Here is a 13,328-nt window from a genome sequence, read left to right as displayed (position 1 = left end):
AACACATCATAGTTTTGCCTGTCATCAGTTTTGGATTCAAAATTGAAGTCCCATCTCTACACAAATGTGTTTCCGATTGCAGTTGTTCATAGATGATAGGGGTGTTTGAGTGGCTCCAGACAGTTGTATGACGTTCGGATGGAAACTCTCATATTTATTTCTATTATATCCCTCGAAGCTGTTATGGCAAATAGTCACAAGTAGGTGAATAGAGAAATTACTAAAAATGAGTTTTGCTGATGTGATTATCATATTAGAAAACTCTGCTCCATAAAAATCATTACTTACATGTTTGGATGTGATTCATGAAAAGTGGACTTGATCATTAATGTGGAAAATAGGATTCTGGAAAATTGAACAGAAAAAGGAGAGTTTAACTGGAAGAAATCAATAAGTTTTGATGTGTTGCTGGACAAACATGAGAAATGCAAGATCAAAGGGAACGGAAAAAGATGAATTGATTTGGGGTGAGTATAAAATCCTGAAAGTTTAGTCATTTTTAAGGTGAATAATATACCTTTATAAATAAACCTGTGCTTATCTGAATCACTGGAAGTGTCTACAGTGTACCATAAAATTAATGTTTTGGTACTGATATCGGTTAGTAATGGTTGAAGTTGTTCTTCACAGAATTTTAGAACTGTCACAATTTCATGATGCAAAATTTTACTGAGTTAAAACAGAACAAACTTTAACATCATAGTTAAGACAGTCAAATATAATTGATAAAAGAAAAGATCTGCTCTTAGCCACATCTTGCATCTAGCTACTGACTTCTGTTCCATCATGAAGGAAAGTTTGAAGAAGATAAATTGTCGTCTGCTGATCAGTAGAAATAACTGTGTCACAGGAGAAACTGTTTTTTATTTAAATCTATACTCGTGGACAGGGAAATCATCTGTGTTCCTCGGATAAAGAGGTACATTGTAAAGCCTAAATAGCCAAGTGGGGAGGTTTGTAGCAACAATCACAGAATCTTACAGCACAGAAGGAGGCCATTCAGCCCATTGTGTCTGTGCCGGCCCTTTGAAAGAGCTATCCAATTTGACCCACTCCTCTGTTCTTTCTCCATAGCAAGTTTTTCCTTTTCAAGTATTTATCCAATTCCCTTTTGAAAGTTACTATTAAATCTGCTTCCAGCACCCTTTCGGGCAGCACATTCCAGATCATAACTACTCGCTGCGTAAAAGAAATTCTCATCATCTTCCCCCGCTGGTCTTTTTGCCAAATATCTTAAACCTGTGTCCTCTGGTTATTGCCCTCCTACCAGTGGAAACTGTTCTTTCCTATCTGCTCCATCAAAACCCGTCATAATTTTGAACACATCTATTGAATCTCCCCTTAACCTAATCTGCTCTGAGGAGAACAACTCCAACTTCTCTGGTCTCTCCAAATAACTGAAGTCCTGCATCTCTGGTACTATTCTAGTAAATCTCCTCTGCACCCTCTTCAAGGCTTTGACATCCTTCCTAAAGTGTGGTGCCCAATGGTAAACCTTTTTTTTCAATTTTGTCAGAAACCAAAAAGCACATTCATCCGATGAGAGAGTTTGCAGGGCTGATTAGGTATAAGCATTAATTTGTGGCCAATGTGTTAAATAGATACTTTGCATCAGTTTTAAAACTGATCAGTTTGTAGTACTGAAAATGATAAGGTGCCAGTAATGTTGGTTGGGAGTGCTGCTAGAATTGATTCACTAGAAGTAGCACCCTGTCAGCACCCTTCTGGTTCTGAGCTTAGACCTGATATCAGTCACCCTGGAGTGATGAAGGATATGTTTGATGTATTATGCAAGCCATTGGCTCATATATTCAATAGCCCTTTGCGATCTAGACTAATTCTATTGGACTAGAAGGTGGCTCTAGTGTTCCCAATGTCTAAGGAGGAGAAGAAATTGGACCCTGGTAATTAATGAAGTCAGTTTGATGTTGCTTGTATAGAAGATGCTGGAAGGAATTATGAAGTATTTATGATCACCTGGAGAATATGTCAGTTATTTACAGAATCACAGGATGGTTTTCGGAAACAGAGGTCCTGTTTCACTAACTTGAATCCTTTGAAGATGTGACCAATGTATTGATTGATTGGCTGTTCAGTGGATGTTACATACCTTGATTTCCAGAAAACCTTCCATAAAGTGCTGCATCGACACTTAGTGTAAACAACTTCATCATTTGGGTGGTCAAATATTATGCTCAATGGGTAACTGATAAGAATCTCGTAGTCAAAGGGTTGTCAGAAATGGGAGTAGATCTTACGCGAGAGTCCTACAGGCTCTGTGTTGGGGCCATTCTTGTTCATCTTTATCAATGAGTTGGATGAGAGCATTCATGGAGCAATTCGGAAGCTTGCACATGACAGAAAAATTGCACAGAGCTTAAACATTTAGACCACATCAATAGGTTGCAGTGCGACTAGATAAGTTAAAGGACTCAGCCTGTATGTGGTAGATGTCCTTCAATGTGAATGAGTACAGTGTTCTGAATTTGAGTTTGGGAAACTTCAGGCATTTTAATACCATGCAAGGGTACCCGCTAAAGGTTACAGATCATGAGGAAGAGTTGGGGTCTATAGTTGATAAATCATTAAAGGAGTAGAAACAGTGTAATAAAGCAAATAGGTCTTCAGGTTGCATTGCTAGGACAATATGATACACAATATAAAACCAAGAACAACATTCTTAAGTTATACCATGCTTTGGTACAGTTACACTTGGAGTATCATATTCAGTTTTGGTCCTGAAAGGGGATATTAAAGCCTCGGAGAAGATTCAAAATGAACTCAGTTTTAGGGCTCAAAAGCAAAATACTGCAGATGCTGGAAATCTGAAAAAAAAAGAAATTGCCGTAAATACCCAGCAAGTCAGGCAGCATCTGTGGAGAAAGAAACGGAGTTAACGTTTCAAGTCGATGACCTTTGGTCATCTGCCTGACTTGTTGAGTATTTACAGCATATTCTGTCTTTATTTCAGTTTTAGCGTTCTTAGTTATCAGAATAGACTCCAGGAATTAGGGCTATTCTTATTATGAGAGAAAGACAGAACTTGCATTTATATAGCTCTTTTCACATCCTAAGGATGTCCCAAAATGCATCACAGCCAATGAAGTACTTTTCGAAGTGTACTCACTATTGTAATGTAGATTAGTTTGTCACCCTTTATATTTATATTTAATTCATTAATGTTCTTTGCACAAATGTTCAGAATATTATACTAACCTTAATTGGGCAATCCTATTCCATCAGATCAATATGTAGCATTGGTTATCAAGAACAAGACAATGTGTGGCCGTCCCCAATATAGTCATTCAGTTAAGTTTGGTAGAAATGCTACATACTGATCTGGCGGAAAGTTCAGGCTAAGAATAGGATTACCCAATTAATGCTGGTATAATATCCTGAAAATGTGCACACACTTGGAAAGAGCACAAATGAATTGTGAAAGTATATATAGGTTGAGAAACAGATTAAATACAAACACAAATACACCAACTGCCCTTTTCATAAGACTTATTCCAATCAACTTATTCTAGATACAGCTTCAAAATGTGATCACAAAAATAATTTTCAAGAATTCAAATACTAGAAAGGAGTAGCAAGGACTCAGCAAGTCACAAAATTATCATTTGCGTCAGTCTCATTGCATTAATTGTTCTTGACATTGCGAACATAAGTTAATATCTCTCTCCTTCCAAGAACTTCAAAAAATTCCCCAACAGGACAATCTCGCCCAATACTGCCTTTCACTGAATGGGAACATAACCCATCCAACTAGAATAACTGTGCAGGAGCATCCTTAATGCTGCTTCCACCAGTATTCAATTGTTCCTTTCCCCCCTGGGGATCCATAAAACATTCAGAATAATTACATCTGCTGTAAGTTTAAATCAACAGTGAAAGACTACTTACTTCAACTGTCCAGGCTGGTGACCCATCATACTTAGTCTTATTTGCTTAAAATTGTTAAACTCTCGTTACAATCTCCGTGTCGTCAACTTGATAATACTCATAGAATTTGAATATAATATGTTTAGTTAAATGTCCTCTACTGCTAGTCAATGTTTGACTTTTGTTGTCAACAATTATTTTTACATTCAATAATTCTCATCTCCACCCTATCTCTTGTAGATTGATTGTAATTACGTTTACTTTGAGTATATTGCCGTGATCAGCTAAGATAGGTACTGTATCAATCAAAAATGACAACCATGCCATGTGATTTCCAGAATAATTGGAAATGTTAATAAAGAAACTGATAGATTGGAAATTAACAGAATTCGAGGATCCAGCATAAACCTAGAAGGACCAGTTATCCTCCCCACCCCCACCCCCTTGCATGATGATTGAGGAAGCACAATGTACTTGAAGTTTGCTGTGCGTGTCCAGGCTTCAGTATACCAGCACATGGTGAACTGAGCCATCTGCATGACTTGGCCACACCACCAGCACAGAGGGTCTGACCTAGTGCTCGGACGTGGGGGGAGGAAAGTCTTCTGTTGCTGCAGCCCTTGCAAGGTTTGCAGCGTCGGCAGGGACTGCCATGGTCAGGGCACCTCTGGTTGTTACCCAGAAACCGCAGCCAAGAGTCATCCAGCTAATCCCTGTCTCGACGTCCCTGAAAAGAAGAAAAGAGACTTACCTGCAGGGCCACTGTCGTTTTCCTCTCCCGTTTCCCCAATCAGGGAGGCGCTGGGCATCCTTCAATCCTGCTTCTTCCCAACGCCCCTCCAAATGGGCACCCAGCTGGCAAAGGAACAGGAAAATGAGGTGGGAGGGCTGGCAACGCACACTCTCATACCTCATTTGAATGACTGTCCTTGACCTTCTTTATTAATGGCAAATGAAAACGAAACACCAACCGTGTGGTAGAAATAGAAAATACCTAATATCTGAAACTGAAATAGTGTCCAGAATAAGCATAATACGGGATTGGGAGTATTTCTGCTTAATGAGTCAATCCCCTAAATCAGTCCGATAAAAACAAGATTAGAGACATCAGCCGTATGTTGGATCTATCAAAAAATTAGATTCATTACAACCAGTGATTTACCAGAAACTGGGCACCTTATAAACATTGTCAGTGCTGATGCAGACCACCCTCTGTGAATCATTTTAACAGGTATAATCAGAATTGTACATGACTAATGCTGAGAAAAATGTCATTTGATTATACTGTGTCAGAAAGTTATATATACATCATAAAGACTGCCAACTTCCACCTCCGTAGCATTGCCTGTCTCCGCCCCTGCCTCAGTCCATCTGCTGCTGAAACCCTCATCCATGCCTTTATTATTACCTCCAGATTCAACTATTCCAATGCTCTCCAGGCCAGCCTCACATCTTCCACCCTCCATAAACTTAAGCTCATCCAAAACTCTGCTGCCGGTATCCTAACTCTCCTGTTCTCCCATCACCCCTGTGCTCGCTAACCTACATTGGCTCCCGGTCCACCAATTGCTTGATTTAAAAATTCTCATCCTCGTGTTCAAATCCCTCCATGACCTCGCCCCTCCCTATCTCTGTAACCTCTTCCTGCCCTACCACCTTCCAAGAACTCTGCGTTCCTCCAATTCTGGCCTCTTGTGCATTCCCCAAATCCTTCGCCCCACAATTGGCGGCCATGCCTTCAGCTGTCTAGGCTCTAAGGTCTGGAATCCCCTCCCTAAACATCTCCAGCTCTCTCTCCTCCAAGACATTCCTTAACAACTATCTCTTTCACCAAGCTTTTGGTCACCAGTCCTAATGTTTCCTTCAATGGCTCGGCATCAAATTTTGAATGATTAGGTTCCTGTGAAGTGCCTTGGGACATTTTACTATGTTAAAGAGGTTATCATAGTATCATAATATTATGGTCGGTATAGCATAGGAGGAGGTCATTCAGCCCATCGTGTCTGTGCTGGCTCTTTGAAAGAGCTATCTAATTAGTCCCATTCCCTTGCTCTTTCCCCATTGCCCTGTACATTTTTTTCACAAGTATTTATCCAATTCCCTTTTGAAAGTTACTACTGAATCTACTTCCACCACCATTTCAGGCAGTGCCTTCCAGATCATCACAACTCTCTGCGTTAAAAAATGTTTCCTCATCTGTCTCTTCAGCCGATCACGTTAAATCTGTGTCCTTTGATTACTGACCTCTCTGTCACTGGAAACAGTTTCTCCTTATTCACTCTGTCAAAACCGTTCATGATTTTGAACACCGCTATCAAATCTCCCTTTAACCTTCTCTGTTCGAAGGAGAACAACCCCAGCTCCTCCAGTCTCTCCACATAATTGAAGTCCCTCACCCCAAGTACCATCCTAGTAAATAAAAACAGAAAAGGTTGGAAATACTCAGCAAGTCAGGCAGCATTTGTGGAGAAAGAAACAAAGTTAATGTTTCAGGTCGATGAGCTTTTGTCAGAGCTGGAAGAAGTTGAAGATTAAACAGTTTTTAAGCAAATACAGAGCCAGGGAAAGGGAGGGGGGAAGGGGAGAGGAGAAAAGAACAAAAGGGAAGGTCCCTGATAGGGTGGAGGGCAGGAGTGATTAAATGACAAAAGCGATGATGCTGCAAGGCAAGGAGGGTGGTAATGGGACAAACAAAGAAACAGAAAATGAGTCGAGAGCAGCTATAAATGGAAACATCAGAACCATTACCAGCACCTAATGTCTGAAAAAAATGGGAGCAGTGATTATGATCTGAAGTTATTGAAATCAATGTTGAGTCCAGAAGGTTGTAAAGTGCTCAATTGAAAGATGAGGTGCTGTTCCTCGAGCTTCCATTGAGCTTTTTTTTAATTCGTTCATGGGATGTGGGCATCGCTGGCGAGGCCGGCATTTATTGCCCATCCCTAATTGCCCTTGAGAAGGTGGTGGTGAGCCGCCTTCTTGAACCGCTGCAGTCCGTGTGGTGACGGTTCTCCCACAGTGCTGTTAGGAAGGGAGTTCCAGGATTTTGACCCAGCGACGATGAAGGAACGGTGATATATTTCCAAGTCAGGATGGAGTGTGACTTGGAGGGGAACGTGCAGGTGGTGTTGTTCCCATGTGCCTGCTGCTCTTGTCCTTCTAGATGGTAGAGGTCGCGGGTTTGGGAGGTGCTGTCGAAGAAGCCTTGGCAAGTTGCTGCAGAGCATCCTGTGGATGGTACACACTGCAGCCACAGTGCGCCGGTGGTGAAGGGAGTGAATGTTTACGACGGTGGATGGGGTGCCAATCAAGCGGCTGCTTTGTCCTGGATGGTGTCGAGCTTCTTGAGTGTTGTTGGAGCTGCACTCATCCAAGCAAGTGGAGAGTATTCCATCACACTCCTGACTTGTGCCTTGTAGATGGTGGAAAGGCTTTGGGGAGTCAGGAGGTGAGTCACTCACTGCAGAATACCCAGCCTCTGACCTGCTCTCGTAGCCACAGTATTTATATGGCTGGTCCAGTTAAGTTTCTGGTCAATGGTGACCCCCAGGATGTTGATGGTGGGGGATTCGGCAATGGTAATGCCGTTGAATGTCATGGGGAGATGGTTAGACTCTCTCTTGTTGGAGATGGTCATTGCCTGGCACTTATCTGGCGTGAATGTTACTTGCCACTTATGAGCCCAAGCCTGGATGTTGTCCAGGTCTTGCTGCTTGCGGGCTCGGACTGCTTCATTATTTGAGGAGTTGCGAATGGAACTGAACATTGTGCAATCATCAGCGAACATCCCCATTTCTGACCTTATAATGGAGGGAAGGTCATTGATGAAGCAGCTGAAAATGGTTGGGCCGAGGACACTGCCCTGAGGAACTCCTGCAGCAATGTCCTGGGGCTGAGATGTTTGGCCTCCAACAACCACTACAATCTTCCTTTGTGCTAGGTATGACTCCAGCCACTGGAGAGTTTTCCCCCTGATTCCCATTGACTTCAATTTTACTAGGGCTCCTTGGTGCCACACTCGGTCAAATGCTGCCTTGGTGTCAAGGGCAGTCACTCTCACCTCACCTCTGGAATTCAGCTCTTTTGTCCATGTTTGGACCAAGGCTGTAATGAGGTCTGAAGCCGAGTGGTCCTGGCCGAACCCAAACTGAGCAACGGTGAGCAGGTTATTGGTGAGTAAGTGCCGCTTGATAGCACTGTCGATGACACCTTCCATCACTTTGCTGATGATTGAGAGTAGACTGATGGGTCGATAATTGGCCAGATTGGATTTGTCCTGCTTTTTGTGGACAGGACATACCTGGGCAATTTTTCACATTGTCGGGTAAATGCCAGTGTTGTAGCTGTACTGGAACAGCTTGGCTCGAGGCACAGCTAGTTCTGGAGCACAAGTCTTCAGCTCTACAGCTGGGATGTTGTCGGGGCCCATAGCCTTTGCTGTATCCAGTGCACTCAGCTGTTTCTTGATATCACGTGGAGTGAATCGAATTGGCTGAAGACTGGCTTCTGTGATGGTGAGGATATCGGGAGGAGGCCGAGATGGATCATCCACTCAGCACTTCCGGCTGAAGATGGTTGCAAACGCTTCAGCCTTGTCTTTTGCACTCACGTGCTGGACTCCGCCATCATTGAGGATGGGGATGTTTGCAGAGCCGCCTTCTCCCGTTAGTTGTTTAATTGTCCACCACCATTCACGACTGGATGTGGCAGGTCTGCAGAGCTTTGATCTGATCCGTTTGTTGTGGAATCGCTTAGCTCTGTCTATAGCGTGCTGCTTCCGCTGTTTAGCATGCATGTAGTCCTGAGTTGTAGCTTCACCAGGTTGGCACCTCATTTTTAGGTATGCCTGGCATGCTCTTCTACACTCCTCATTGAACCAGGGTTGTTCCCTTGGCTTGTTGGCAATGGTAGAGTGAGGAATATGCCGGGCCATGAGGTTACAGATTGTGCTGGAATACAATTCTGCTGCTGCTGATGGCCCACAGTGCCTCATGGATGCCCAGTTTTGAGCTGCTAGATCTGTTCTGAATCCATGCCATTTAGCACGGTGGTAGTGCCACACAACACGTTGGATGCTGTCCTCAGTGCGAAGACAGGACTTCGTCTCCACGAGGACTGTGCGGTGGTAACTCCTACCAATACAGTCATGGACAGATGCATTTGCGACAGGTAGATTGGTGAGGACGAGGTCAAGTAAGTTTTTCCCTCGTGTTGGTTCACTCACCACCTGCCGCAGGCCCAGTCTGGCAGCTATGTCCTTCAGGACTCGGTCAGTAGTGGTGCTACCGAGCTGCTCTTCCATTGAGCTTCATTGGAACAGTGTAAGAAGCGGAGGACAGAGAGGCCAAAGTGGGAGTGGGACGGGGAATTAAAATGCAGGTCAGGGTCATGCTTGCGGACTGAGCGGAGGTGTTCAGCAATGCGATCACTCAATCTGTGTTTGGTCTCCCCAGTGTAGAGGAGACCACATTGTGAGCAGTGAACGCCATTCTAGAAAATCTCTTCTGCACCATCTCTAAGGCCTTGACATCTTTCCTAAAGTGCGGTGCCCAGAATTGAACACAGTACTCCACCTGAGGCCCAACCAGTGTTTCATAAAGGTTTAGCAGAACTTCCATGCTTTTGTACTCTATGCCTTTATTAATAAAGCCCAGGGTCCCAATTGCTTTTTTAACAGCCTTCTCAACTTGTCCTGCCACCTTCAAAGATTTGTGTATGTGCGCTCCCAGATCTCTCTGTTCCTGCATCCACTTTAAAATTGTACCATTTAGTTTATATTGCCTCTCCTCATTCTTCCTACCAAAATATATCACTTCACACTTCTCTGCGTTAAATTTCATCTGCCATATGTCTACCCATTTCATAGAATCATATAGAATCATAGAAGTTACAACATGGAAACAGGCCCTTCGGCCCAACATGTCCATGTCGCCCAGTTTATACCACTAAGCTGGTCCCAATTTCCTGCACTTGGCCCATATCCCTCTATACCCATCTTACCCATGTAACTGTCCAAATGCTTTTTAAAAGACAAAATTGTACCCGCCTCTACTACTGCCTCTGGCAGCTCGTTCCAGACACTCACCACCCTTTGAGTGAAAAAATTGCCCCTCTGGACCCTTTTTCTATCTCTCCCCTCTCACCTTAAATCTATGCCCCCTCGTAATAGACTCCCCTACCTTTGGGAAAATATTTTGACTATCTACCTTATCTATGCCCCTCATTATTTTATAGACTTCTATAAGATCACCCCTTAACCTCCTACTCTCCAGGGAAAAAAGTCCCAGTCTGTCTAACCTCTCCCTATAAGTCAAACCATCAAGTCCCGGTAGCATCCTAGTAAATCTTTTTTGCACTCTTTCTAGTTTAATAATATCCTTTCTATAATAGGGTGACCAGAACTGTACACAGTATTCCAAGTGTGGCCTCACCAATGTCCTGTACAACTTCAACAAGACATCCCAACTCCTGCATTCAATGTTCTGACCAATGAAACCAAGCATGCCGAATGCCTTCTTCACCACCCTATCCACCTGTGACTCCACTTTCAAGGAGCTATGAACCTGTACTCCTAGATCTCTTTGTTCTATAACTCTCCCCAACGCCCTACCATTAACGGAGTAGGTCCTGGCCCGATTTGATCTACCAAAATGCATCACCTCACATTTATCTAAATTAAACTCCATCTGCCATTCATCGGCCCACTGGCCCAATTTATCAAGATCCCGTTGCAATCCTAGATAACCTTCTTCACTGTCCACAATGCCACCAATCTTGGTGTCATCTGCAAACTTACTAACCATGCCTCCTAAATTCTCATCCAAATCATTAATATAAATAACAAATAACAGCGGACCCAGTACCGATCCCTGAGGCACACCGCTGGTCACAGGCCTCCAGTCTGAAAAACAACCCTCTACAACCACCCTCTGTCTTCTGTCGTCAAGCCAATTTTGTATCCAATTGGCTACCTCACCTTGGATCCCATGAGATTTATCCTTATGTAACAACCTACCATGCGGTACCTTGTCAAAGGCTTTGCTGAAGTCCATGTAGACCACGTCTACTGCACAGCCCTCATCTATCTTCTTGGTTACCCCTTCAAAAAACTCAATCAAATTCGTGAGACATGATTTTCCTCTCACAAAACCATGCTGACTGTTCCTAATTAGTCCCTGCCTCTCCAAATGCCTGTAGATCCTGTCCCTCAGAATACCCTCTAACAACTTACCCACTACAGATGTCAGGCTCTCACTGGTCTGTCTATGTCCTCCTGAAGTCTGTTACTATCCTCCACATTGTTTACTACATTTCTGAGTTTCATGTCATCTGCAAGCTTTGAAATTATACCCTCTAGGTCATTAATATATATCAAAAAGAGCAGTGGTCCTAATACTGACCCCTGGGGAGCACCACTTAATACTTCCCTCCAGTTTGAAAAACAACCGTTCACCACTACTCTCTGCTTTCTTTCCCCCAGCCAATTTTGTATCCACACTGCCACTGTCCCTTTAACCCCATGGGCTTCGATTTTGCTAACAAATCTATTATGTGGCATTTTGAATGTCCATATACACAGCACCAACTGCACTACCCTCATAAACCCTCTCTGTTACTTCACCAAAGAACTCAATCAAGTTAGTCAAACATGATTTTCCTTTAACAAATCCATTATATAAATGCAAGTTGTTGTTGAAGTATTTCAACATGAAATTTGGTGTCATTCACACATGCATATGATACTGAATATGGATGTGAAGGCAAAGTAAATTCCAGCTCATACCATCCTTACAGCATCACAAATAACATGGTGTCATTCTTTAACTGACACGAGGGATATGAGATGTGGAACAATTCGTATCCATATTTAGTCAGCCTAGTAAATAAAGGAATTCCTTTTTTTGATAAAAATAGTTGCAGAAACTTCTTGAGAAGACCATTAATTAACTACATTTATTTTGAGCTATGTTTGTTTATGGAGATGGTCCAAGAAAAAATTCATCTGGTCCATTGTAATTTACAATAGGATACACAGGTGATTAATGCCATGTTCTAGTGAAGTTCATTGTCTAAAGGGTCCAAGGCTAAAGAGTAATTTAAATAGGAAAAAAGCATAAATATTACACTGCCAAAATTATTTGGACGATGCAACAGAAAACTGAAATAACACTTCAGTCCCATAACAACTGCAAACAAGTTAGACTGAAGACTAAACAATCAGGCCATGAATATGCAGAAACTTAAAGCAGGACAGTATTCATCAAAGACCCTGATATTCTGGGCCCTCACCTACATGGCAAATCACCACCTGGCCCAAACATGGCTCTTGATATCACAGGGGTCGTGGGTCGATGAGGGGGAATTTCCAGGCTGAAAATGCCCTCACCCCAGGCCTGGATGAAGACTAGTGGCCGGTACACCAGATGAATGAGGTGTACTGGCCTGTCTGATGGTGGAAGTGGAGCCTACCTAGGGCTCCAGGTCAGGATCTCAAGAATTCTTTTTCAAATAGCATTTTCATCAGCCCTCTTATAAAGAGGCCCAGGGTGACTGCTGGGATAATGTTTTGGTAGTAGGGACTGTTTCCTTCTATAATATCTTGTCTCCACTGCATTTATTGCCTCCCTCCCCATAGCCAGCATGTAAGATGTCCCAATAGTGGCACAGGCACTCACCAATGAAATACTCATTTTGTTGTCAAATTTTGTTTGATAATGCTCCTGTGAAGTGCCTTGAGACGGTTTACTATGTTAAAGCAGCTATATAAATGCAAGTTGTTGTCATTGCAATGAGGGAAACTCCACCTGACCCCAGTAAGTCCCATGATGTTAGTCGCAGATATTCCCAACAACCATGTCCTGGCACTTAGGCTGGAGTCATGGACCTGTGTATTTTTAGCTCCTTAATTTCCACTCATATCAAACTAAGGTTCCATAAAGTTAGATTCACATTATCCTAAGTTCATTTGTAATGCTTAGCAATCTCAGAACCAAGCTACATAAAACGGGGGGGGGGGGAAGATATGAGTGGAGTACTTTTTTTTTCTGAACTGTTCTTTCCTTCCCCTTTAATAAATGTATTGGAGTAATCTGTGTTAAGTGTAAGTGTTATCATCCATGCTGATATACGCAAACTAGAGAATGAGACTCAATGCTGAGACATCAGAAATGGAGCTGAATTCCTCATTTTATGTGAGCAACATCAATTTTAAAAGTAATTAGCATTCAATTTCATTACCAATGACATCAGTGGATGAGGTCAACCAAATATCTCTCTTCCTTCCTTCACATATCAACCTGCTAAACATGGGAGTTTTCATTTTACAAAAAAAAATTGTCACCAGAGTTTTTGCTATATATTATTCCCTCCAAATCATAGTATTAGGGTTAGGCTTTCTCTTTTGAGCTGACAAATGGTGAAATTAAGCAAAGCCCTGTCCTCCC

The 13,328-nt window shown here is 42.7% G+C and overlaps 1 protein-coding gene across 1 annotated transcript in view; it reads left to right on the top strand.

The window, feature by feature from the left end:
* The first annotated feature begins 385 nt into the window (after window positions 1–385).
* Window positions 386–13,328, top strand: part of LOC137332823 (X-linked interleukin-1 receptor accessory protein-like 2) — a 248,240-nt gene continuing 235,297 nt past the window's right edge. Inside the window, exon 1 of the mRNA XM_067996754.1 lies at window positions 386–467. Coding sequence (XP_067852855.1) covers window positions 401–467 — 67 coding nt within the window. The 5' untranslated portion in view covers window positions 386–400. The remainder of the gene's footprint in view (window positions 468–13,328) is intronic.

Source organism: Heptranchias perlo, chromosome 15 (assembly GCF_035084215.1).
Source record: "Heptranchias perlo isolate sHepPer1 chromosome 15, sHepPer1.hap1, whole genome shotgun sequence".
In the NCBI taxonomy this organism is placed as follows: Eukaryota; Metazoa; Chordata; class Chondrichthyes; order Hexanchiformes; family Hexanchidae; genus Heptranchias; species Heptranchias perlo.
The sequence above is the reverse complement of the archived record's forward strand: the minus strand, read 5'-3'. Positions and strand labels throughout refer to the sequence as shown.